This window comes from Talpa occidentalis, unplaced genomic scaffold (genome assembly GCF_014898055.3).
Source record: "Talpa occidentalis isolate TD23 unplaced genomic scaffold, MPIMG_talOcc4v2.1 talOcc4.9, whole genome shotgun sequence".
NCBI lineage: Eukaryota > Metazoa > Chordata > Mammalia > Eulipotyphla > Talpidae > Talpa > Talpa occidentalis.
The window spans coordinates 106,420,440-106,447,488 of NW_023605305.1; the positions used below are offsets into that span (position 1 = coordinate 106,420,440).

The window sequence follows — 27,049 nt, forward strand, 5'->3', positions numbered from 1 at the left end:
TTGTGCCACCAGGGAGCCCTTAAAGTATTTTAACTTGTCTTGTTGCATTTTATTAAAATACTCTTTAAACAAATGTTGCTGAGGATGTGGAGAGAAAGGAAACCTTTTTACACTGCTGGCAGTAGACTGGTCCAGTCCCTATGTTTCTCAAAACATTAAAATTAGATCTACCTATGATCCAGAAATTCTACTCCTAGGTATCTATTTGAAGAAGGCAAAAACACTAATTTGAAGGGATATCCATAATCCTGTGTTCACTACAGCACTTTTTATAATAGCTGTTATGGAAGCAGCCTAGGTGCCCAAGACAGAGGATTGGATCAGAAAAATTTTGGTGCAGCAGACCTCTCCTGACTCTCCTGCTGCTCCCCTCAGCAGTGTACTTGGGTCAATCTGCCTGTTCTGTTCCCCACTCTGCCTCTGGTGAATCCTCTCACCCCTCCCCCCAAACCCTGGCCTGTACCCTAGCTCTTGTATACATAAATAAATAAATCTTTAAAAAAAAAGAAAAATGTACACACACACACACACACACACACAAATACTACTCAGCTGCAAAAAAAGATCAACTGCCATTTTTAACAACATGGATGAAACTGGAAAGTATGAGTGTAAGGAAAATGAGTAAATCAGTCTATTTTTCACTTTCTATACAACAGACAGCCCATACCTTGTTTTCTACGTTGGACAGCTAGTAAACAACAGATGGGCCTTGCATTTGCAACAATATATCAGTTGTGTGTCTGTGGGCACTTAACAGTGTAGGGGGGCCAGGAAGTGGGGTTGCTATTCTGCTGCTCAGAGTTGGAGTCTCTCTCTGCTGGCCTGTGTGTATGGTGCCCTGTCTCAGCATTAAGTCCATTAAGTCCCTGCAAAGGCCACTGAAGGCTCCAATTTTTTCTCATCTGAGAGAACTGACCATGAACCTCCCTAGCCTGGGGTGGTGGCACATCAGTGATGCTAAGTGAAATAAATCAGAAGGGAAAACACAAATACCACAAGTATGGAATGTAGAGAAACATAACTTAAGGGTCAGTCAAATCCAAGCCAATAACAAACTCTTAACACTTGTCTGCAAACTGAGGCAACCAGAGGGGACGGGCAGTGGAGTGGGCGTGGGGAGGGAAATATAAATGTTAATTTCTGTTTACGGGCCCATGGCAAGCCTCCTTAAGAATAGCTGTGGTCTAAGGTGGCAGCTAAAAGGTTTTTTTGGAGCCAAACCACAAGGGTTTGAATTTTGGCTTCTTTCTGACTCTGACCATTGCCAAGTTGCTTCTCTGTGCCTCCAGGTCCTCACCCATTTCAGGGTGATACATTAGCACTTTCTGCATAGGCTGATTTTGGATTCAGTCAATTCAGTCTCTGAATATAAAGCACTGAATAAAATGCTCAATAAATGTTAACTATTATTATCTTTGCATATAAGCTTTTACAGATTATTCTCCTAGATGCCCATGAGTGAAATGATCAGGTCCAAGGTAAATAATTTTTTTCATTGCTTCTTGATAAAAATGAACTGACTGTGTAAACCGAGGCAGAAGTCCTTTTCTTGCTCTCTGCCTCTTTCTGTCTTCCCCTGCTGTTCTTCCACCACTTCCCTTTACCTGGAATCCACTCACCCCCTCTGATGGCCTTCTTCCCAGCTAGTGCAGAGGCTGGGCACCTGTACTTGGATAGAGAGGAGAGGGGAACGGTGGTGGACAGCAGAGGCAATTTTAAAAACTGACCTTGGGCCTCCCTAGTGGCGCAAGGGGTTAAGACACAACTTATGAAACAATCTGCAGTCACTGCAGCACGAGTTTGATCCCCGGTCAGAGAGCTACCTACATGGTGCAGCAGACCTTTCCTGACTCGCCTGCTGCTCCCCTCAGCAGTGTATTTCAGTAGATCTGCCTGCTCTGTTCCCCACTCTGTCTCTGGTGAATCCTCTCACCCCCCACACCTCTGGCCTGTACCCCAGGTCTTGTATGCATAAATAAATAAATCTTAAAAAATATATATATATAAAATAATAAAAACTGACCTGTGTGAATAGGCCCAAACGGAGCGCAACAGGACAGGCAAGATAAATGACCTTGTCCCAGTCTGCCCTTGGGGACCAGCCTTGAATGAAGTCCCACTTGGGGCTAGTCCCAGGTCAATCACAAAACTTTGGAGGCTGAGCAGTGGGCTGACCAGTAGGGAGGGAACCTCACTGACATCCCCTCCTGGGGGAGCTGAGAGGTGGTGCTGTGCCTCCCAGAGGGAGTGGGTGGTTGATTAGGATGACAGGGATCCTGATTTCCAAACCCTCTGTTCGAACATTCTGCCCATCAAAGTATTGCCTCATTCCTTTGTGTGAAATGCCAATAAGGCTGGAAGTACTCAATCCCATTTAATTCAACGTTGGCAAATCTTTTTGTTTTCAGAATGAGAATAAAGTTGCTCAAATTAGGGTGCCCCCGGCAATCTGGGCTGAGTGTTTTTGCACCAGGGCCTTTGGGGCTGGTCTGTATGTGTGGAGGTGAAGAGGATCCCAGGGCTTTGCGTGCAAACCTGTCCTGTCCAGGGGCCAGGTTGGGACTTTCAGAGGCCCTGGGAAAAACTTCACTGCCCATGAAAATATGAAAAAAGACATCATAATTGATAAATGTTTAACTAAATGCCTCAGGAAGTAACATATCAACTTTTGCGTTTGTTAAGTTTGGTGCCCATACAGATGTCCTTCTATTTGACAACAATTTGTAAATTGGATTCTTGGCAAGAGTTCCAGGATATTCAGGATGATTGAAGAGAAATCATAGCGAATATTCAATTCAATGTTACTCATAGTCATTTCAAAAGCAAATTTATAAAATCCCTTTTACATTTGAAGCAAAGAAGCATTACATTTAATGAGGAATGTGGGTGCCTGTGATGTTTGTTACAATGAGGGTGGGGCCTGATGCAGGGTCTGTGAAAGGCAGTCCTGCTCTGGTGTGGGGGTAGAGGGATAGCACAGCCTCTGGTCCAGCCGGGCCTCTCACCCTCCTGCCTCCCTAACTAGGCGGGCAGACAGGGAGCACCGCTCCTACCTCAGGTGTTTCTCTAGATCTGTGCAAACACGTGTGACCGCAGTTTCTGTCTCCATTTTGGAGATGAGAAACCTACCTGGAATTGAAATCTGAGGCTGCCATTTATTATCTAGGCAAGTCCCTGCTCCTCCCCGACTTCCCAGGCTTGGGGGTGATGAGCAATGGGCAGAGTGCACCAGCCATTTTCCACTTTGCACGCCCATTGTGCATTTGCCACAGCGGGTGTGAGTCCTAGGGCAAGCTAGGGTGTAGGGTAAGGTAAAAAGTATCAGGCTTTTCTGCCCTCCCGTCATTAGGATAGATGACGGAACCCTGTGGTCCCGAATGCATGCCTGATGGCGGGCACCTGGAGTAGGGTGTGGGCATAGGTAGATGGATTCACCTGGCAGGCCTCCCAGCCCCCAGCACCCCTGCCTGCTGCGTCCCTGGTAAATCCCAAGAAAAGCCTGCAAAAGCCACTGAGGGCTCCAGGACTCCTCCTTTACCCGGTCTGCTTGGGTCATAGAACACCTGCCCCGAGCCATTCCTGCCCTTACATAGGGTTAATTAAGCAGCTTCAGGGACAACGCAGACAGGGACTTTGGGAGAGTTAAAGAGGCTTCTGAGATAAGGGCAGAGAAATCCAGGCAGGCTAATGAGCACAGTAAATTTTTTTTTTTTTTTAAGATTTATTTATTTATACAAGCACTGGGTAGTCAGAAGCGCGGGAGGGTGAGAGAATTCACCAGAGCCAGAGCGGGGAGCAGAGCAGGCAGAAGGACCGAAGTACACTGCTGAGGGGAGCAGCGGGCAGCAGGAGAGGTCTGCGCGCCATGTGGGACCCTCCTCTGGTGGCCGGGGAGCAGCTGGGGATCGAACCGGCTCAGCAGAGGCTGCGGGCAGCTTCGCAACCCAGCGCTCAACCGCTGCGCCACCAGGGAGGCCCGAGCACAGTAAATTTTAAGGCCAATAAGGAGAGTAAATTTTAAGAGAACTTGGACAGGGTAACTCTTGGACAGGTAAACTCCAAGATAGGAGCTGGGAAAATGGGCCCATCTGCCGGGAAGAGTATGGCCATTAGGAGAAAAGCCAATAACAAAGTTGGATGATGAGATTTTAGAACAGAGAAAAAAGGGTTTAAATAGCCCCCAGACACAGGCCCTTATGGGACTTCTTTGCCCCTCCTGGGTCAAGTGCACCTGGGAGTCCGGAGTCCTTGCTTTCTTCCTTTAAATAAACTGTACTTTGAACAAAGTTTGTTTCTCTCTGCTTACTTATTTAAAACGCTTGTGAACTCCTTTTTATGGATTAGTGGAACAAGAACCTGTGGCGGTTCCAGGCCTAAATTAACAGCGCACACCGGCTTCATCAAGACACCAAGCACGGGAGCTTTTCAAAATCAACCATCAGCGCAAGTATTGGCAGCAGGTGTTTGAACAGACTGTTGGCTCTGGGCCCCCATCTCTTCAGCACCCATGGGTCCCAGGCTGAGCCAGGCTAGCTCATAGAAGGCCTTTGTGATTAGAAAGTCTCCCCCCTCCTTGGGTAGACACAGCCTCAGGCTTGGTGAGCAGAGCAGCTGCTGGCTTTGTTGCTCATCATTCAGGAGGGCTTGTCAGCCTGAGCCTGGCAGCCTGGGGGTTCCTGGCCTCCTGCAGGCTCAGGGGCAGGCAGCTGGGTCATCACTGACACACTGGCTTTGTGCCTGCTTTGGGGGAGGTCACCCAGAGGGGCTTGGGAGTTTCAGGCAGCTCCTACATGAGCTTGTAAATAAATGAAGCTATTGGCACCCCTATTTTATGCCCATCCTGTCCTAGCAAGGACAAGGCTCAGGCCCCACATACAGCGTGGGGGCCTTGGAGCTGCCACGGAGCACACTTGTTTATGCTAAAGTGTTCCCAGTTCATCACCTCAGAGTGACAAATGCAGGTACAGGACTCTCCCTCCACCACATTCTGCCCCTGTGCACCAGGTCTCTTGCAGGGCTGCTAGGGCACTTGGGTTATGGCACAAACCCAGGCCTGATGCTCACCAGCCTGTCACCTTTGAGCGAGTTTGGAAAGGCGGGAAGGCTCTCTGGGCTGACTAGAGCCACAACTACGATCTGATGAGAGAAAGGAGCGTCCTTCCTCTCTGCATGGTTGCAGCCTTCCCCGGGGAATGCCTCTGAGCTATTAGGCGGCTCAGCAGGCCCCTGCAGTTCCCGATCTGCCCACAGAGTGGTGGTACTGAGACACTTGAGAAAACATGTGCCCACTTTGGGGCATGTGCCCTCTTCTGCCCACATTGGGGCTGGGCTGGGGCACCCCCTGCAGACTCCTGGCCCCATAACTCCTTTGCTGAGCACCTGTGGGTATCATCCCACCTGCTCATAGAAGGGCTGGCTCAACTATGAACCGCCCAGTAAGGCCACCACTTAGGCTAAACCAGGACTTCCTGGGACGAGAGCCTCCCATGCCTGGCGACATGGACACCCTCCCATGGGCAGGCCGTAGAGGAACACCTGGGCCCTCTCCACTCCCAGTCTCTCCAAACCACGTTCTTCCTTAAGGCCTGTGGGCCACATGCCTAGGCCACATCTTTTTTCCATTCAGCAGATCCTAATTAGGTTTCCTGTCTGCGCCTGCTCTTCATCTGGAACATCTACTGGTCTCAAGATGATTTCCGCACAAGCTCATTCCATCTCTTCTGGGTGGATTTTCTTGTAACCCTCAGAGCTTCCAGGAGGGCCTAATTGCCAGCCCCACGCACTGGCTGTACTTCGTTCTTAGTGGAGGAGAAAAGGCTCCTTCTAAGAGCCCTGGCGAGGTCTCTGTGGGCTGCGAGTGGTCCGGGTGGAGAGGACGCTGGGGGAACTGGGCACTTGGGAGGGCTTCAAGGTGGAGGCAGACCCTGACCAGCTCTGCAAGTCCGGGGCGATCCAGCATGGAGGAAGGTGAGGCCTCCGAGGCATCCTGGAGCTGAGTTGGGGTCATCTCTGCCTCACCCCCCCATGTGGGGTCATGTCCCAAAAGCCACAGGAGAAGGGGACAGCGCTGCCCTTGGCCCCGAGGATGGGGCTTGGGGGGATCTCTTTGCCTTTTGGGGGCAGGGGCAGAATCCGTTGGCTTAATCTGGTAATTTCTGTTTCTCATGGGTGCTCAGCAGATAGCACTGAAAGGGAGTTTGGGGTTCTGGATTTAGCCATCAAGGGTGGTAATACCAATATTTATGATAATATTGTATCAATTAATACCATATTAATAATTAATAATGCTGCTCAATAATACTCAATATTCTCAACCTACTGAGTATATTACTCAATGGATAATACTCAATGATACTCAGTAATAATATTTATTGAGTGCCATATGCCAGGCATTGTTTTAAGAACTTTAAGGATTAAGAATAGCTAAATGCATTGAGACAAAGTGCAGATGGGTGATTGCCAGGGGCAGAGGAAGGGAAATAATGGGGAGCAAATGCTTAATAGATACAGGATTTCCTTTGGGGTAATAAAAATAGTTTTGGAACTAGATAGAGGTGGTGGTAGCATGACGTTATGAATGTGCTTATTACTACTGAATTGCTCACTTTAAAATGTCTCTTTATATGTTATACGAATTTCACCACAATGTGTAAAAATAAGAAAAACCACCCTTAGTTTTTTTAAACTGGTAAAAAAGAAAAAAGTCTCCTGTTGACCCCTGGGGGATGCAGTTTCAGTCCCTGGGCAGAGAACCTGAAAAGCTCAAAAAACTGGGGCGGCACCTACTAGGCTGCCCCTCTCACGCAGGCCCAGGCCTGTCCCTTGCAGGGGCAGTTGTGCAGGTGGGTAGCACTGAAACCAGAGCAGGTGAGGGCGCCTGTGGGAGGCTCAAGGGGTTTAGCAGCGGTGGGGCTGAGGCTGGGTGAGACCCAGCTGGAGAGACCCAGCTGGACCTCTCCCCGCTTGAGAACTGCAAGGTTGGCCACGAGGGGGCACTGCTGGCGTTGCCTTCCCAGGAATGGGCTGGGGATTGGCCTCAGTACCAATTACTTACATTGCAACCTTCCCTCTAGTAAATATGGGATATGTCGGGGTTACTAGTCTGTTGCTGACACATGGCTGAGGACCCCTCTGCGCTCCTCTCCTGTCTTTCTCTTCCTCTGATAGAGGGGTTGTTGCCCCTTCTGCGGTGACAGTGGTGACCTCAAAGGGCTTCCACCCTGGCCCCTGCATGGCCCAGGCAGCCTCAGCTTTTGCACTGAGTGATCTAGTGACTGGTGGGTTGGGGTTGGTTTCTTTGCCGAAGGTTTGGGATTTGGGAGTCTGAGGTGTCCCGAAGCCATGGCCTGCTTGTCCCTCCAGCCAGGTGTGCATAGATCTCCATCACCTGTGCTTCCTGTTTAATTGGGCAGTTCTCAGCCAGGCTGCCCACTGAGACCCCAGCTCTCATTGCCCCTTCTCCAGTGGTGTCCCCAACCTCTGATGCTCTACCAGGCCACAGTGCCCCCTGAACCACACCCCCATCCTCATGGTTGCCTGGAGAGTCTCCCATCTCTCCTTCCCCAGGTCAGGCCTCCTGAGTGCAGAGAAAGCCCAACTCCAGTCTGCTGACCTACTGTGTGCACTTGCCAGGTCTAACTTATTGCCTTGCCCACTTGCCACACCCACTCTGTGCACACATTCTTTGCATTTCTTTGTGTTTAGAGTTTCACTAATCTTCAAGTTATCCGAAAGCCCGAAGGATTAAAAAAGGGATTTTTTTGTAGCCCAATGATTTTTTTCTTTTGAAGATTTCCAGCACATTCCTTCTGGTTTATGGTCTCTGACATATCAGTTTCCTCGTTTACACTGCTTCACGTATTTATAGGCTCTGCATTACACTGAAATACTGTGGCCTGTGAAATCGTGTTTCTTGCAGATAATGAATACAAAGGACACAAAGTATTCACAGGAACATCCACGGTGCTTGGCATGCTGATCTGTTGCCACTGTGTTTGGAGACAGTATTGGACTGTCTTTGGCTCTTCTGTCCTGTCATTTCACTCTGTGCCTGTAGGGTAAGTGATTTTCAGGCTTTTCTGCCCTCCTGCCATTAGGATTGATGATGGATGCCTGTGGTCCTGAATGCATGCCTGATGGCGGGCACCTGGAGTAGGGTGTGGGCATGTGTAAGTGGGTTTACCTGGGCTTATAAGGGCGGCATCACGGGGACGCCAGTAGAAACACGAGAAGAGAGAGAACGGAGGCCTTGAGAGAGCTTTGGAGAGCCCAGAAAGAGTGAGGACTTGCTGGGGCCTGGGAGGCCTGCCAGCCTCCCAGCGCCCCGGTCACCCTGCCTGCCATGTACCTGGTAAATCCCAATAAAGCCTGTAAAAGCCACCGAGGGCTCCAGGACTCTCCTTTATCCTGTCTGCTCGGGGCATAGAGAACCTGCTCCGTCCCCTCATGCAGCTACAGCTCCCCTTGGGGGCAGTGCTGAGTCTTGGATTGTGCCAGGCCTTGGGCTGAAGGCAGAGTCCTTGCCAACTCCCACATTTACTAGCTGTATGTCCTTGGGTGAGTTACTTAGTTTCTCTGGCTCCAGTTCCCTCATCCATAAATTGGGGTTAGAAATATATTAAAGAGGGCCTCCCTGGTGGCGCAGTGGTTGAGCGCTGGTTTGCGAAGCTGCCTGCAGCCTCTGCAGCGCTGGTTCGATCCCCGGCTGCTCCCCGGCCACCGGAGGAGGGTCCCACATGGCGCGCAGACCTCTCCTGCCGCCCGCTGCTCCCCTCAGCAGTGTACTTCGTCAGTCTGCCTGCTCTGCTCCCCGCTCTGGCTCTGGTGAATTCTCTCACCCTCCCGCGCTTCTGACTGTACCAGTGCTTGTATAAATAAATAAATAAATCTTAAAAAAAAGAGAAATATATCAAAGAGATGGTTTGAGAATTGGGTGAGAAAGTGCATGCAGCAGACATGTAATAGACACTCATATTGGTCGGGAATCTCAGTAAAAGCAAATAAACCCCTCCCGCTCCCCCCCATTTAAATATATATATTACGTCATTGTTCATTTTTGCACAATGTTTGCTTTCTCCTCTCAGGTGTAATCCCCATAAAATTCCCACCACCAAGTCACCCGTGAACTGTCACCATAGTCTCTTGTGCTTTTCCTCCCCTGTTTTGATCCCTCTCCCCAGCTGTATGTCTCTGCTATATAGTTTGAAGCTAGTTTTGTCTTTTTTTTTTTTCTTTCCCCACACCTCGTTTGGTTCCCCTATATACCTCCTGTAAGTGAAGCTGTCTGATGTTTTTCTTTTTTTTCCTCCTGATTTATTTCACTGAGCATAATCCTTTCCAGCTCCATCCATGTTGTTGCGAATGGCATGGGTTTCTCTTTTTTGATTGCTGAGTAGTATTCCATGGCGTATATGGAATCTTCTCGATCTAGTCATCTGTTCTTGGGCATTTAAGTTGTTTCCATATCTTGGCCATTGTAAATAGTGCTGTAATAAACACAGGCATGCCGGTTTCCTTTTGAATCAATGTTTTTGTGTCCTTTGGGTAGATTCCTAGGTGTAAAATCTCTGGGTCATATGGTAGATTGATTTTTAGTAATTTGAGGAACCCACACACAGCTTTCCACAGTGGTTGGCCCAATTTGCCTTCCCACCAGCAGTGTAAGAGGATACCTTTTTCTCCACGTCCTCGTCAGCATTTGTTGTTGTTAGTTTTTTTATTTTTAATTTTTAAAAAGATTTATTTATGCATACAAGAGCAAGGTGGAGGCCAGAGGTGTGGGGAGGGTGAGAGGATTCACGAGATTGGGTGGGAAGCAAAACAGGCAGATTGACTGAAATACACTGCTGAGGGGAGCAGCAGGTGAGACAGGAGAGGTCTGCTGTGCCATGTGGGCCACCTCCCTGGCCAGGGATGGAACTAGTGCTGCAGTAGCGGGCGATAGCTTGATAGTGCTGAGACTTAATCCCTTAGTTGTTTTTTTAATGTAGGCCATTCTTACTGGTGTGAGGTGGCATCTCTTGGTTTTGATTTGCATTTCGCTGATTATAAGTGATTTGAGCCTTTTTTCATGTGGAGGCCCCTTTAGAGAGGAACGAAACTCTCCCCTAAATACCTGTCATCCTTAAATGGGCTCTCAAGAAGTTATTATTCCTCAAGACACCCGGGGAGCAGTGCCTGGCAAAGGTGTGTGTGTCTATTGGAAGGTACACCCTGCCCCTTCAGGCGGGGTGGCTCTTGGAAGCCTTAGGAACCGGCCCTCTGCCCAACCTGGCATCGAATCCCAGACTTAAAAGAACCAGCCGCGCGCTGCGGCGCCTGGCACAGACTGAAGGGGGCGCTCAGCCACTGGGCGTTTGCTCGTGCTCACCGCCTTGTGAAGTGCTGTTTACCCCTTGGGGGATTTATTACCCGGACAACCTCCTCAATGAAAGTTTGTGAGGAAGGACGTTTGTCTGTTTTGTTCACTGCTGACTTTCACAAGGGCCTGGCACATACTAGATGCTTGATAAAAATCTGGTGGGTGGAGGCACCCTGTGAGGTATGCGGGCGCTACTCTGGTCAAGTACACAGATGAAATAACTCACCTCAGGCGCCTCAGCTGGTGAAGGGTGAAGAGGGATTCGAACTCAGGGCCCAGTGAAGAGCTGCCTGCCCTCTCGGGATTCCCAGGTCAAACAGAATGTTTGACCAGTTTTTTTTCCTTCTTGGAGCCTTCCCTGCGCTGGCCATCTGTAGATACTTGTGTGAGTCAAAGGAAATGCCTTTGGAGCACTTAGTTTTGTGCTTTGATTTCCTAACTTCACCGAGTACAGCATCCATGTATTTCAATAAAGGGTCTGATTTACCAGTTTTCAAACTCTAGTTTTTTGTGACTACAGGGTGTTGAAGGAAATTAGATTAGTGAATTACTCCCAGTTGGAGTCCTTCTGAACCGCCCAAGCATGTTGCTGGTGTTGAGTGAGGATGTGAGAAACAGGTGTGATGGTGTCTGAACCTGCCCTTCCCGGCAGCCTGTGGGAGTGACCGGTTTGGGAAGAAACTTGAAAGAAAACAAAGAGGGACAACCAGGAAGGGAGCAGCCACCAGAATGGCTGGGTCTCTACCTCAGCTAGGGAGTTCTGCTCTCTGTCTCGCCCCGCCCCCAGGTGACACTTGGTTTTTATACAGAATTTTGAATGGCAGGATCTCTTTGACCCACGTGCCAGGTGGTGTAGACTCTGTTTCTGCCACTTGCTCGGAGCTCTGTCCACGTGTGTCCCCTGCACCCCCCGCCCCATGGCCTAGAGTCAGGAGCAGACATTTCCTGAGGTGACGTTCTTCATACCCCTGCATTTATACCTCAGCACCTGGAGCTGAAAGGAGGTGGAGGTAACTAGACTTTCATGCAGGCATGAGGACAGTGGAAGGAATTCGCCTTTCCTCCCTCCCTGTAGGGTAGGTGAATTAGTCAGACTTTTTCCGCCACTAGCTTCTATGGCTAATTCCTGTGGCCTTGATCGTGTTAATGCAGCGGGCTTGGGAACGTGGGCGCAGGGCATACATGCCTGAGTGTGGGCACCTGGAGCATGGATGTGGAGCATGCGTGAGTGTGCACACCTGAGCCTAGAGGTCAGGGATGTAGGGGTGGCGTCACTCAGAGTCGGAGGACAAGTTGTGTGACTACAGAGAGGCGGGACCACAGGAGAAGGCCAAGCCAGAGAGCCCAGAGAAAGGGCTTGACGATTTGCAGGGGCTGCGGGGTCAATTTCCTTCCTGCCTGCGGGCTTGACTCTAGGCCCCTGTAGGGGCAGGAAGACAGAGCAGGAGCTCTATGTTTTGAGCAGACAGATAAAGGAGAGTCCTGGAGCCCTCGGTGGCTTTTTCAGGCTTTTATTGAGCTTTTACCAGGTACAAAGCAGGCAGGGGTTTGGGGGGGCAGGAGGCTGGCAGGCCTCCCAGGACCCGGCCAGTCTTCACTCTTTCTGGGCTTTCTGCTTCTCCTTTGCTGCTCTGCTGCTTCTGCTCTCGTCCTGTTGCTCTCCTCATTTTCTCTCTAGGTCTCATTCTCTTTGTCTGCTAATGTTCCCGTGATGCCACCCTTATAAGCCCCAGTCTCTTGGCTCAGGTGTGCCCACCTATGCAGGCCCACACCCTGCTCCAGGTGCCCACCATCAGGCATGCATGTAGAACCCCAGGGATCCATCATTAATGCTAATGGCGGGAGGGCAGAAAAGCCTGATGATCACTTACCCTACACAGGCAATCAAGCTAACGAAGCCAGTGTGTCCCTAGAGGGGCTGACTGGCAGCTGCCACGGTCACAAAAGCTACAACAGCCAGGAGACCCTGAGATTCAAATTCAGTCTCTATCAACATGGATCTCAAAGGCCCTCACACCTCAGATTCCAGGCCAAATTGCCTCCCTTCCCACTTCATCCCTCCCCATCATTTTAGTCTCGGGAAGCCTCCCTGATCCTCTCCTCCCCCTATCAAGTTGTCTTCTAAAATTTCCATTTGACAGTTGTAACAGTTGACCACAAATCTCAAGGTTTGGGGCTGAAGTCAGCGCCACGGAGGAAGATTCCAGCTCAGCTCTGGGACACACTTTGCCTAGGATAAAAAAACAAGCTGTAAGATTAAAGTGAAGTACTTGCTAACCCTCCAAAGTGTGCAGAGGAAGGACGCCAGGCTTCCCACATTAAGCAAAAACAATCTCTCTAGACACACAGGATAGTTCCTCATGACAATTGTTTTGGGTTTTTAGAGTCTCTTCAAAATGATTAACCACATAATCAGGCAATGGAACGACTTTGCCAGATACAGTCAGAGCAGCATCTCAGCACAAAGATCCGGAACTTCAGGGTCAAGCTTGAGCTGACCCTGCTCTCTTGCTCTGCCAAGAGAGTTGTCCTTTAATCACCATGAGAAGAGTTGCCTTGGAGGAATTAGAACAGATGATTAGCAAGTCAGGGATAAACCCCTGATTTGAAAAAGTGGAAATATTTAGGAGTGGGAAAAGCTGTGGAAGGATAATTCTTGGGCTCTCAGAATGGCTGGCTCATAATGCCAAGTCATTTCCAACGGCAGGCAGTAAGGTGCTTATCTCACGGCTGAGGACCCTGGCAACAGCACTGCTTGGGTAACTTTAGTGGAATTGCCAAGGATACTTTAAAAATACTTCCTACTGCCAATGATGTGAACTGGGTGAAGGGCAAAGGCCAGGAACCAGCCATGAGTGCCCTTTAAACCTCCAGATGGACTTTACACAAAAGCCTCCTGCATGGATTATAAACATGCTCTGGTTGTTATTTGTTTTATTTCGTGATTTGCTTTTTTTCCCCCTTTTTCAGAGTAGATTAAAGGCTTTCCTTGCCAAAGAGCTGTAGCTCTCTGGAGTGAAATTGGGCTTTTTTTTTTTTTTTTTTTTTGGCCTCCTGTTGGCCTCTAAGGCTGGCACCTGGGGTCTTGCTTTCCACCTAGATTTCATTGCCCACACATGATAATGTGTTGGTGCAAAAACCACTTGGGAGTGTGAGCACGGGGCACACACAGATGTCTGGGTCTGAGAGGTGTGAGCATGGGGTGCATGTACCTATAATATGAAACAAGGTAAGGTGACACTGAGATCACGTGTGAGGGAGACATAGAAAGCCAGAGAGGAGCGAGAGAGAGTGTGGAGATTCTCCGGGGGGCTGAGGGACTCAGCTGCTACCTGCCTCCCAGCTCCCCTGCCTGCCTACCTGCTGCCATGCCTGTGTACCTGGCTCCCTGATCATCATCATACGGTCTGTCAGATCTATCAAGGGCTCCAAGATTTTCTTTTCCATTTGGCCAAATCCACAGTGAACCTGTCTGGCCCTGTGGATGGCTTGCACAACACTCTGGTAAAAAACAAAATCTTGTTTGACTGTTTTCTGACCCGGGGAATTTCTGCTTATCTCAATAGTTACAACAGACACTCATTATACCCATACTGTTACTAAGGGACTCTGTCAGGTTTGCTTTTCCTCTAAAACTTGACTGTTCTTATCATGACAGTCCTTATGGAAAATAGAACTAACAGAATTCTAGAAACTGAAATTAACAAATGTCCTTAAATTCTCTTTCCCCTAAATATTAACATATATTAGCTCTAATATATAAGATCAGTCCCCTCTGGGACTCACAGGTATTTCCTTATGAATTAATAAGTGGCTGGTCCATGCATTTGAACACTTCACTGCTGGTCTTACATTCCACCCCATTGCACTGAGATATGCTTAATACTACAAGGCACTCACACGCTACCTCTAGCTTTATCATTAACAGGTACATGCCGCCTTTCCAAACCATTTACCTATGATTCTACAACAGGAGAGTTGCTGTTCTGGAAAAGACAGCTGAGAAAAACTATCCTTGAGCTTTGATGAAAAGGAGTTATAAGTTATTGACACCTGACTTAGCATGGAAATTCTGAAATATTAATCCTTAGATGAGTATTTCCCAACTCAAAGGATAGACAACATTTTCTCCTGACTATTGGGTGTCCATTCCATTAGAAATCTCAAACTGTGATTCTTAAGAATCTTCCAGAAGGGGTCTCCCCAGTGGCACAGTGGTTGAGCGCTGGGTTGCGAAGCTGCCCGCAGCCTCTGCAGCGCCGGTTTGATCCCCGGCCACCGGAGAGGGTCCCACATGGCGCGCAGACCTCTCCTGCCGCCCGCTGCTCCCCTCAGCAGTGTACTTCGGTCCTTCTGCCTGCTCTGCTCCCCGCTCTGGCTCTGGTGAATTCTCTCACCCTCCCAAGCTTCTGACTGTACCCGGTACTTGTATAAATAAATAAATAAAATAAATCTTAAAAAAAAAAAAATCTTCCAGAAGATGCTGACTTCAGAAATGGACAACTTCTGCTTAAGACTAGCATTCTGATCCAACTTAGGTCAATTCAAAAACTAATAGCATCAATCTTATTTAAAAGAGGAAAATTGTATTCCTGAGAAGGAAATCACCACTTTGCTTTTTGACTTGGAAACCTGTTACAAGGACAAATCGGTATTTTGTTTCTGGTAATTGCTTATTTTGTAGTTGGCTAATGTTTTCTGTCCAGCATCTTCCATGTCATTGCACGGCAACTACAGCAGAAGGAGAAGAAAAGACAAACTCCATTTTAACTACAGACTACATCCATGCACACTCCTCTGACCTGGCTCAGCAGAATCTCAACACTGGAGGAAATCTGCATTTCCGTCCTTTGCCCCAGAGGTGGGAGCTGAGGCGAGAAAGCAGAACTAGATGCCCTGAACGGATCTGACATTAAGAGTGAGACCCCCATACATTGCAGGCTGCTCTGATGCTCACAGGACTCTCCTCTCCTCTTGTACAAGTAATGCCCAGATTAACAAGACCACTTTGTACCTCTATCTAATCACAGACAAAAAGGTTTCTTGTGTGACCCACAAAATATCCCATCACAGAACTCCCAACTTTCTCATGGCCTCCAATCTCCAGCAGGCACCTCCTTCCTGGGACTACAGACTATATCCATCCCAAATCCTCCAACCAGAACTCAGATCCTCCAATAGGTTCTTTCTCCCTCTTCCCTGTGTGTTACGGTGTGCCGCCCAACTTCCTCAGCAGCTGTGCTCCCTGGTGCTCTTGTCTAGAGGGCAGTGGCAGCATCCACCACACTCATTTAGAATCCTTGGCTCATAGAGTGGAACTTCTGTATCTGATGGTGTCTGTTGATGCTGTTGCTTGCTTAGACTTCTCAGGCACCCATGTCTCTCTCTCTCCCTCTGGTCTTTCTCTTTTCAAGAGACTTATAAAAACACATACACACGTTTATTTATTTATTTATTTATTTAAAGATTTATTTACTTATTTACACAGGCACTGGGTACAGTCAGAAGTGCGGGAGGGTGAGAGAATTCACCAGAGCCAGAGCAGGGAGCAGAGCAGGCAGAATGACGAAATACACTGCTGAGGGGAGCAGCAGGTGGCAGGAGAGGTCTGTGTGCCAGGTGGGACCCTTGCAGGTGGCCTGAGATTGAATCGGCACTGCAGAGGCTGTGGGCAGCTTCGCAGCCCAGCGTTCAACCTCTGTGCCACCGGAGGAGGCCCCACGTACACAAATTTAAAGTCTCTTTGCAAGAGACATAAAATTATATACACAAATTAAAAATTTTGAAAGTGAGTTAGTTGGGGGAATAGTGAAATAAAGGGAAGAGAAGAGGCATTGAGTCAGAGGCCAGATTTCCACAGAAAAACATCATGACACCGTGTGTTCTTTCTGGAAGACACAATTTGAGTGTGCCTGTGATTATCCCAGAGCTCAAGGCAAAGGATGAAGGACAATTTGTTTTGCAATTCTGTGCCTATAAAAACCGAATCAGTGGCTTGGAACAATCTCCTCCCCCCACCCCGGCCCCATTCCAGTGATGACCCCTTAAAGGAATTTCCAGCAGAATTCCATTAACGTGAATACTATCCACATTATCCACAAGGGAAAATCCAGTGTCGCTTTCAGGGAGCTATTTCTTGCAATATCCTTCGAATGACGTGTTTTAGGAGCCACCAAAATAAGAATTGCCTCCCCTTCCTGGACCCTAATCTGGGACCCTCATAATCACAAGGGGAGGGTCTGCACAGGGATCCACCCACGAGGGCTCTGAGCCCCTTGGCGCCTACACTTCCTGCGTCTCTTCCACATCCCTATGATCCAGGCTGGCTCCCTCCACTGGGCCTTGAGGTACATAGACACCTGTCTCCAGGCCTCTGAGGGTCACCCTGGCAGCCTGCTAAGGTGGAGCATCTGCTGTTTTCCTCAGCACAAACACACACAGCCAGAGGGGTTTAAAACACCTCAGATTCTCTTTGTCAAAGGTCTATACTAAACACTCTGGGAAGGAGCACTCAACACATGTCTTTGAGCACATTTGGTAATAATAAATAGTCACAGGCTGTTAATCCCTTCTGCTCCTGGAACACGGCAGGGTCACCTGTGTCGTGATGATGTCAATGGGTCTCAAGTTCCATTAGGGGAATTTTCCAAGGGCTTTCCAAAACAGCAGGCAGATGTCCCAGGCACCAAATCTCTGTTCTCTTGAAGTCATTTGATGAAGACCCCCCCCAAAAGTGGTCGAGAGTCATGAATTTCATGTTATATGTATTTTGCCATAATATATTATTTTTAAATCAAGTGTGATCTAAGGACTAACTTTCAGAAAGTCTGTTTTAACTCAAGCCTGCAGAAAATGTGAATATCTAAAGGAATGAATGGAATGCAGGAATAATGCAAGGAATGTTATTTCTTGCAGCCGAGCATTTGGTAAGTATCAAATGGCAGAGAGTTCACAATGATAGCTTCAGACAAACTCCCAAAGCACAGATATTTTGTCAATGCTGTAAAGCGTTCAACCACAGGAGACTCCCCAAGGGAGCTTTTCAAACTGTGATGTGACCACGTGGAGATTCTGACTTCATGGGTCTGTGGCTGGACTTGGGCCCAGTAATTTTCAAAAAGTTCTGCAGATGATTCTAATGCACAGACAAGGTTGAGAATGATGGTTTTAAGTCAACATAGGTGGGGGGAAAGGCTGAATTTTTTAAAAATTAAGCAACCCACCCAGATCTTGTGCCTCGTTTGCCTTTCTAACAGTATCTTCCTGCTCTTTGATCTTTTAATTTATTTTTAATTTTTTTACATCATTGTTCATTTTTGTACAGTAATTGATTTCTTCCCTCAGGTGTAGACCCCATATAGCTCTTTGGCCACCACATCAGCCATGATCCATCACATAGTCCCTTGACTCTTCCCTCCCCTGTTTTGTCCCATCCCTCTTCCTTGCTGCATGACTCAGCTCTATGGTCAGCTTGCTAGTTTTGTCTTTTTCTTGATCTTTTGTTCTATTTCTCTATATTCCACATATAAATGAAACCATTGATATTATCTTTCTCCTTCTAGCTTAATCGGTGAGCATAATCCCTTCCATCTCCACCCATGTTGCTGCAGATGGCATGAGTTTGTCTTATTTGATTGCTTAGTATTCCGTTGTGTATCTTTTTTTAAATTAAAACATTATTTATGCATACAAGTACTGGGGTACAGGCCAGAGGTGCAGGGGATGAGAGGATCCACCAGAGACGGAGTGGGGAGCAGAACAGGCAGACTGACTGAAATATACTGCTGAGGGGAGCAGCGGGCAAGCCAGGAGACGTCTGCTGCACCACGTGGGTCAGCTCCCTGGCTGGGGAATCGAACTCGTGCTGCTGTGGCTGTGGCTAGCTTCATAGGTTGCATTTTAACCCCCTATGCCTCCAGGGATGCCCTCCATTGTGTATCTTTCTATTCTCAATCTAATCCATTTAACAACAGCTTCCAGTCCCTGTTTATACTGAAGTGGGTATAAGCCTTTAGCACCTGCAGATCATTGTCACTTGATAAGCATAGCCACCTTGTGAGGTAGATTAGGTATTATAGTCCTTACTTTCCAAGTGAAAGAAATCTCCTTTAGAGTGGAAGGTGCTGCTGCACCAGCCAGCCACCTGGAGTGGGTGAGGAGGCGGGTAGAGACATCTTAGTCACGGTCCCTATCCTAAAATCCTGTGACACAAACCAGTGTCACTACCTTGGATCCAGGTTCCTGATACCAGTGTACCCTCTGGCCACTTGGTCTGTTATGGCAGAATTCCATCAGGGAAGCAGGCATCACTCAGAAAGGAGGAGGGAAGTTATTTATGCCTGTGGGCTTTATACCAGTGGGCCCAGAGGAGATCTTTCTCCAAAGTCTGAGCCCTGAGCAACTAAGTTACAGAGTAGCAAGGGCTACAGTCAGCTGGGAATGCATAAATCAGGCATGTGGCCTTGACAACAGTTATCAGTAGTCCCCTGAAACTTTTAATTTACATGTTCTGTCCCAACTTTATCTGATCAGAAGGTGTAGGGTAAGGTAAAAGTATCAGGCTTTTCTGCCCTCCTGCCATTAGGATAGATGAGGGAACCCTGTGGTCCTGAATGCATGCCTGATCGCGGGCACCTGAAGTGGGTACACCTGGGCTGAGAGACTGAGTTTATAAGGGCGGTGTCACGGGGACGCCAGCAGAAGTAGAGAGAAGGCCAGATAGAGTGAAGATTTGCTGCAGGCTGGGAGGACTGCCAGCCTCCCGGCCCCCCAGCTCCCCTGCCTGCCATATGCCTGGTAAATCTAAATAAAAGACATGCAAAAGCCACCGAGGTCTCCAGGACTCACTTCTGCTTTGCCCAGTCTGCTGGATCAGAAAACCTGCACTGTGTCCTATCCTGCCCTCTACAGCAGGTCAGTCTGACATTTTCCATGTCAGGTCCTCGGAGGCAAACAGTGCCACTCCCTCGCCACGCTGGCGTGTTCTAGGCCAGCTATACTCTTTGCGTAACAAAATATTAACAGAAAACACAAGTCTGCTCTGAGAAACCGTATACAGAAAAGTCAGAGTGGAGGAGAAAAGCACAGAGACTCTATTCTAACTTGTGAGATGAACTGTTATTTTAATGGACAAATAAGAACTTTAAAAACCCTACTGTGTAGGGGCCTCCCTGGTGGCGCAAGGGGTCAAGCACCGCACGATGAGGCAATTTGCAGCTTCTACAGCATGAGTTCGATCCCTGGCCCGCCAGGGAGCAACCCACATGGCGCAACAGACTTCTCCTGCCGCGCCCGCTGCTCCCCTCAGTGGTATGTTTCGGTGAGTCTGCCTGTTCTGCTCCCCACTCTGTCTCTGGTGAGTCCTCTCACCCCCCGCATCTCTGGCCTGTGCCCCAGACCTTGTGTGCATAAATAAATTAATTAAAAAAAAACCCTACTGTGTAAATCATAATGTGCTCTTGGTTGTAAGACGTCCTGATTTCAGAGATGTTAGAAGGTGAAAAAAAAGGTGAATTTTAGAATCAATAAAATGGGTTCTTATAAGGAACATGGGGTACTCAGGCTTTTTATGCCGCCCACCACCAGCCTCTATGGCTACCACCTGCTTTGTTTTCCTTCCAGGAATCATTGGGACTGAGTTTCTGGGAGGTCACCAGGGTTTCAATTCCTCCCTTCAGGCCCCTGTCCAGTTTCTTTGCTCCCCACTACTCTGGTGGCCTTGCACCCCACGCTGGTCCTACTACTAAGACCTCTGGGCCTGTGGAGCTGCCTTTGAGATGCTGCTGGGCCAGGATCCTCCTCCTGCAGAATTGTCTTCTTCCTTCTCTGGGACCAGCTTGTGCTTGGCGCCCATCTCCTGTGTTGGCAGTGCCTTGTCCTGCCAGGCATTACTTCTGTCTTGTGCGTCAACCTCTCCCCCTCTCCACTTCCTCTCAGTATTTAAACACACAAATGTGACCCATATTTGAAATCCTCTCTCCTTTGTAATTCCCACCTCTAATTCCCACCTCCTTTGTAATTCCCACTTCCAGAGTCCAATAGCAGGACTTTTTTTAATTCACAGTGACTTCTTTTATTTATTTATTTATTTATTTGTTAATTTTTTTTGTTTGTTTGTTTTGTTTATACAAGCACTGGGTACGGTCAGAAGCGCGGGAGGGTGAGGGAATTCACCAGAGCCAGAGCGGGGAGCAGAGCAGGCAGAAGGACCGAAGTACACTGCTGAGGGGAGCAGCGGGCGGCAGGAGAGGTCTGCGCGCCATGTGGGACCCTCCTCCGGTGGCCGGGGAGAAGCCGGGGATCGAACCAGCGCTGCAGAGGCCGCGGGCAGCTTCGCAACCCAGCGCTCAACTGCTGCACTACCGGGGAGGCCCCACAGTGACTTCTTATGATAGGAACTCATTGATTATTTTTTTAAAAAACCACTGAATATATGAAAGTTAAATCCAACCTTTTCAAATGTCATTTTATTTCATGCTAGATTTTGAAAAATTGATTTTCTCATGGAAAATAGTATGTTTCTGTGCAGCTCAAGATGTATAAAACCAAGAATGACAGATCTTTAATGCATTGTGAAAAATGCAATTATTTAGCAGGCCAGCACTTGGGTTTGTGTGTCTGCCATTGTTCCACCTCCCTGTGGGCAAACCACCTGGGAATCTAGTGGTTGCATCCGGAGCCTGGACCCAGAACTGGAGCCCCAGGACTGGCAGGCACGAATAGGAGGTAGGGGTGGGCAGGGGTTTCGACCCCAGGGACAGAGCTTGTTGGCCTCCAGTGAATATTTTCCTAGTCCCAGTTTAGTGAGATGTGCATTTAATCAGGATTAGGTAAGTCTCTGTGTCCTCAATCCTTACTTCTCACTTTTATATTGATGGTTTGAAACCTTTATTTATTTTTTAAAGATTTATTTATTTATACAAGCACTGGGTACAGTCAGAAGCGCGGGAGGGTGAGAGAATCCACCAGAGCCAGAGCAGGGAGCAGAGCAGGCAGACTGACAAAGTACACTGCTGAGGGGAGCAGCGGGCTGCAGGAGAGGTCTGTGCACCATGTGGGATCCTCGCCGGTGGCCAGGGATCGAACCGGGTGCTGCAGAGGCTGTGGGCAGCTTCGCAGCCCAGTGCTCGACCGCTGTGCCACCGGGGAGGCCCTGAAACCTTTATTAAATACTGAATTCATACCTTTCTATCCTAACAAAATGTTGTTAAGTTAATTTTTGTAGTGCACCTATCCTGCCCTTTCACTTGTAAACCTATTTGTTTTTAAAGTTCAGCTCATTTGCTGCATGTATCCACCAAACTTTGCAATATCCTCTAAGAAGGGCTGAACTGTGTCTGAGTCTCTTAAGTTGAAATAGGTTTCTGCATTCACAGCAGACAGTTGGCAGGTAGGACCCTGTGCTTGTGGAGTTTGTACCAGGGGCACAGATGACACAGTGACTTCAAAGGCCACCCAAGCCGCCATCTCATACCCAAACCAACAACGGGGTCAGGAGCCAGGGTCAGGGCTCAAGTCCACGAATCTGAGGGTCTTCTCCCTGAGGTTCTGCAAGGCCTGGCTCTGCCCCTGTTCTGTGGGGAATCCTGCGGGCATCTGGGTGCCACCCCACTTTGCCACCCAGTGCAGTGACATGGGCATCTGGCCCCTCTGAGTTCAGTTCCCCCTTCATGCACTTTCCCTGGGACCTCCAGCTTCCAGTCTCTGTCCCTGTCAGTGGGAGGACCATGTTGCTGGGGGCCAGCCTGGGGTGCAGCTCCATGCCCTGCCTGGGGCTGGGACCAGCTCAGGAAGGCAGTCACCAGCTAGGCTGTTACTTCGTTTGCTCTTCTCTCTCTAAGCTTGACCTAAGGGCGGGGTCCTCTGCAGTTTGTTAAAAGACCACACAGACCACAACCCCTTGTCCTGGGGGGGTCAACCCCTCCCCACTGACAGGCTGTGCTGGTAGATAGGGGGCTGGAGTGGATCACACAGGCTGGGAGGAACTTGTGGACTGGCCTGTGTCCCGGTCTTGCTGTCATAGTTGTTGATTTAATGTCCATTGAGGCCACCCTGGCTGCACCTGGCAGTCTGAGCCTTTGAGAGCCACCGAGGTCAGCAGCTCAGGGAAGAGAGTGGGCAATGCCTCCAGGGAGAAGAGAAGGAAAAATCTTCCTCTTTATGATTCAGGCTTGTCCCCCAAGTGCACTGCCAACTCCCTCTGACCTAGAGGAGGCCTGAATGGGGCAGGGGAGCCCAGGAGCCCTCAGAATGTGGCTCCCAAGTCCACGAGTAGCGCAGGGTGGTAGAAAAGGGTCTTATTTCCAGAAGCCCGGATCTTAGCCCCCGGTGCCCTCTGACCCAGGATGCCCAGGAGATTGGGTAGTTGCTGGAATGGGGCTGAGAAGAGTGTGGTGCATCAGGCCCCATCCTGCCCCAAGCAGGGCTGAGTCCCAAGAACAGTTATTAGGTGGCGTTCCCTTTGGGCTTTGCCTCTACACTGAAGACCCTTCCTTGTGTGGCTTCCTGAGCCCTGTCAGTGCCTTTTCCCAAAGCTGGACTGTGAGGCGGGGTTCAGACTCACATGCTCCCGTGCAGGAGGCCCTGACGCTGGTCCCTTTGCAGTTTCCTGGGAACAAAGTTGGGCCTCAGGGAGGGCTGTTTACCTGTGTTCTCTGCACCGCAGCTCCTGACTACGACAGAAGCCAGTGGCTGAGTGAAAAATTCAAGCTGGGCCTGGACTTCCCCAATGTAGGTGTGGGGCTGGGGTGATGTGGGCAAAAAGAGGGTGTCTCCTCCACCTCCTGTCCCTGCTCAGAGGCTTTGGGACCAGTGCCTTCTGCTCAGCCTCAGCTGCCTGGCTCTCTGCACTGCCTTCCGTGGTGCTCTTGGTCCAGCTCTTTCACCCATTGGACATGTGTTTATTTGGTACCTAGTGTGGGCCTTGGGTTGTGAGACCCAGGTCTTCTCTCATTCCTTAAAGAAGTTGGGGGTGCAGGGGAGCTGGAGGCCCACGCGACCTGCCTCTGATCCCTTTGCAGCTGCCCTACTTAATTGATGGGGCTCACAGGATCACCCAGAGCAATGCCATTGTTCGCTACATAGCCCGCAAGCACAACCTGTGTGAGTGGGGCTGGTGGGGTGCGTGGGAGGGTGAGAGAATCCACCAGAGCCAGAGCGGGGAGCAGAGCAGGCAGACTGACAAAGTACACTGCTGAGGGGAGCAGCGGGCGGCAGGAGAGGTCTGTGCACCATGTGGGATCCTCGCCGGTGGCCAGGGATCGAACCGGGTGCTGCAGAGGCTGTGGGCTGTAGGTGAGTCTGGGTGGGAGCTGAGGTGAGTCTTTGCTGTGTGACTGTAGCTGGGGAGACAGAAGAGGAGAAGATTCGCGTGGACATTCTGGAGAATCAAGCCATGGACACTGCTAACCAGCTGGCCAGGGTGTGCTACAGCCCTGACTTTGTGAGTCCCCCACCTGCTGGGCTGCATGGGTTATGAGGACACTGGACTCTTGCATTCCATATACTCTGGTCAGTTTGTACTTGAACTTTTGGAGCTAGTAATCCTCCAAGTGTTCCCTGCGCCTGCACCGGAGTGAGCCCTGTCCCTCCAGAATGCGTCAGATGAACACCTTTGACTGTCTCCCCATCCGTCACAGGAGAGAATCCAGGGACTCGGGCATCATTTCACGGGCTGTAGTTGGTTTTGTACGCCCAGGCCCTCTCCCCGAAACTCTCAGGCGGTAGCACACTGTGCAGGAGGCAGCACAGGTGAGCTCAGGACCTTTCACCTCTGGCTCCTCCTTTCAGCCTCTCAAATTCTCCTCATCAACCTGCTCAGGGCCCATTAAGTTCTGTGATTAGTGGATCTTATGACTGCTTTCCCAGGCATTTTAGTTCCTTATTCTTTGATTCTGCTGGATGTAGTCTATAACTCTGTCAGGTTCTCACAGCTGCCCTGGGGGGTGTGGCTCATGGGGTGGGGTGGGGGGACATTGGGGACAGATGTGGGGATAGATGCTGCTGCTCTGCCTCCCCCTTGCTCACAGATGGGGGGCCCAGCAAGAGTCTCAGGAGCACAGTCAGGGTTGATGGCTGCTCACTTGTGGCAACTGGGGGTCAGGAAGCCTCCTGGGGAGGTGCCTCTCTGCCCAGGGATGTGTCTGAGGGGTGACAGCTCTTTTGTATTTCAGGAGAAACTGAAGTCTGAGTTCCTGAAAGGACTCCCTGAGATGGTGAAGCAGTATTCCCAGTTTCTGGGGAAGAGGCCTTGGTTTGCAGGGGATAAGGTAAAGGAGGGGTTCTGGAGGGAGGGGGTTGTCATTCCTCCAAGGACAAGATTTGGTGCCATCCCTCCCTCTCCCTCTGCAGATACCTGTGGGGGTTTCTTGGCTTTTGACCTTCTTGACAAATGCTGTATAAAGAACTGGGGTACAGGCCAGAGGTGAGAGGTGCACCAGAGACAAGAGTGGGGAGCAGAACAGGCAGATCTACTGAAATGAAGTGCTGAGGGGAGCAGAGGGCGAGACAGGAAAGGTCTGCTGCACCATGTAGGTAGCTCCCTGGCCGGGGATTGAACTCTTGCGGCAGAGGCTGCAGATAGCTTCACAGTGCTGTGCTTAACCCCTGGTGCCACCAGGGAGGCCCTGGACTTCATTTTTTTTTATAATAAATTTTATTTTTATATTCCCCATACAATTGCAACCCCCTTATTTTGACCCCAATCCCTCCCCTCCTACCCCCCACCCCCCATAGAGTGTCTCTGGTTCATAGTTGTTTGTTGATTTTGATTTTCACTTTCTTATAGTTATTCATTATCCTGGTCCCTTATTTAAGTTTTCTAGATTCCTGCTATGAGTGAGACCATCCGGTATTTTTCTTTTTCTTTCTGGCTTATTTCGCTGAGCATGATCCCTTCCAGCGCCATCCATGTTGCTGCAAATTGCACGTGTTTATCTTTTTTGAATGCTGAGTAATATTCCATGGTGTATATGGACCACATCTTCTTGATCCAGTCATCTATTTTTGGGCATTTGGGCTGTTTCCAAAGCTTAGCTATTGTAAATAGTGCTGCTATAAACATTGGGGTGCAGGTGCTCTTTGGAATTGATGTTTCTGTGTCCTTTGGGTAAATACCTAGGAGTGGAATTGCTGGATCATGTGGAAGCTCTATGTTCAGTAGGTCCAGAAATGTCCACACAGCTCTCCATAGTGGTTGGACCAGTTTGCACTCCCACCAGCAGTGCAGGAGAGTTCCTTTTTCTCTACACCCTCGCCAGCATTTGTTGTTGCTAGTTTTTTTAATATGTGCCATTCTCACTGGTGTGAGATGGTATCTCATGGTAGTTTTGATTTGCATTTCCCTGATGACAAGTGATGTTGAACATGTTTTCATATGCCTGTTGGCCATTTGCATTTCCTCTTCAGAGAAGTTTCTTTTTGGCTCTTCTGCCCATTTTTTGACTGGATTATTTTCTTTGTTGTTGCTGAGTCTCATCAGCTCTTTGCAGATTTTTGTGATCAGTCCTTTATCATTAGTGTTGGGTGCAAAAATGTTCTCCCAGTCGGTGGGGTTTCTCTTTGTTTTTGTTATTGTCTCTTTTGCTGTCAGAAACTCTTTAATTTGATGTAGTCCCAGCTGTTGATCTTTGCCTTCACTATCACTGCTTTGGGTGATGTGTCTGTAAAGATGTCTTTGATGAGCAAATCCCGTAGTGTTTCGCCTATATTTCCTTCTATGTATTTTATGGTTTCAGGTCTTATGTCTAGTTCTTTAATCCATTTTGAGTTGATTTTTGTGTATGGTGTGAGGTAGTGGTCAAGCTTCATTCTTTTGCATGTAGCGACCCAGTTTTCCCAGCACCATTTATTGAACAAACTTTCTTTGCTCCAATGCATAGTCTTTGCTCCTTTGTCAAAGATTAGCTGACCATAAATCTGTGGGTTTATTTCTGGATTTTCTATTCGATTCTGGACTTCATTTTTTTACTTAACAAGCTTTAATGTCTTTTTCTTACTATTCTTACAATCCAAGTCCAAAGAGCACATGAGGCTCTAGGGCCTGATGTTTGCCCAAATTCATGCTCTGCCATGAGCTTCTCAGCTCAGGTCTCCTCCCCCTGCTTCAGCAGGGACCATCCTCCTGGTACATTTGTTGCAAGTGATCTTAAGTCCCACTGCAGAGCGAGTTGCTGAAGAGGAATTTTCTAGTAGATCACGCTCTTGTAATTGTTGGTAAGTTGTGGGTGTGGTATCAGGCAGGTTCGGCTCCTTCATTTTAACTTGGCATTTTGAGCCTTGGGAGCCTGTGGGCATCTTCGCAACCCAGGGGTGAGGCTGAGCACAGTTCAGAGGAAAAGGTATAGAGAACGTTTTGCATTTTATGACTCAAACTGTTTCCCAAAGTCCCTCTGACATGGCAGAGTGAATGGGACTGAGGGGGCCACGGAACCAGCCCGGGAAACAGCCGCCCAGACCGGGTGGCATTTAGTACTCGGATGCCCAGGTCTCTGCTCAGGGGTTTCCTGGCAGGTGTGGCGGAGGGCAACCATATTCCTCTGCTTCCCAGGCTGCTTTCCTCATCTAGGGGAGGGGTTGGAGGTGGAGGTTTGGGTGGGGCTAAGGCTGGAGGCAAAGTGCATGGACCACACCTGAGCGCAGTCAGAGGATAAATACCTAATTCTGCTCCGCAGAGAGCCCTTCGTGGAG

At 49.0% G+C, this 27,049-nt stretch overlaps 1 protein-coding gene across 1 annotated transcript; it reads left to right on the top strand.

Annotated features, from left to right (window-relative positions):
• The first annotated feature begins 5,960 nt into the window (after positions 1 to 5,960).
• Positions 5,961 to 26,995, top strand: LOC119236897 (glutathione S-transferase Mu 1-like). Its single transcript, XM_037500831.1, has 7 exons — positions 5,961 to 5,970; positions 23,028 to 23,092; positions 23,383 to 23,464; positions 23,704 to 23,804; positions 24,535 to 24,632; positions 24,714 to 24,772; positions 26,928 to 26,995. The coding sequence occupies exons 1-7, from the start codon at positions 5,961 to 5,963 to the stop codon at positions 26,993 to 26,995; spliced, it is 483 nt and encodes a 160-aa protein (XP_037356728.1).
• Positions 26,996 to 27,049: the final 54 nt, after the last annotated feature.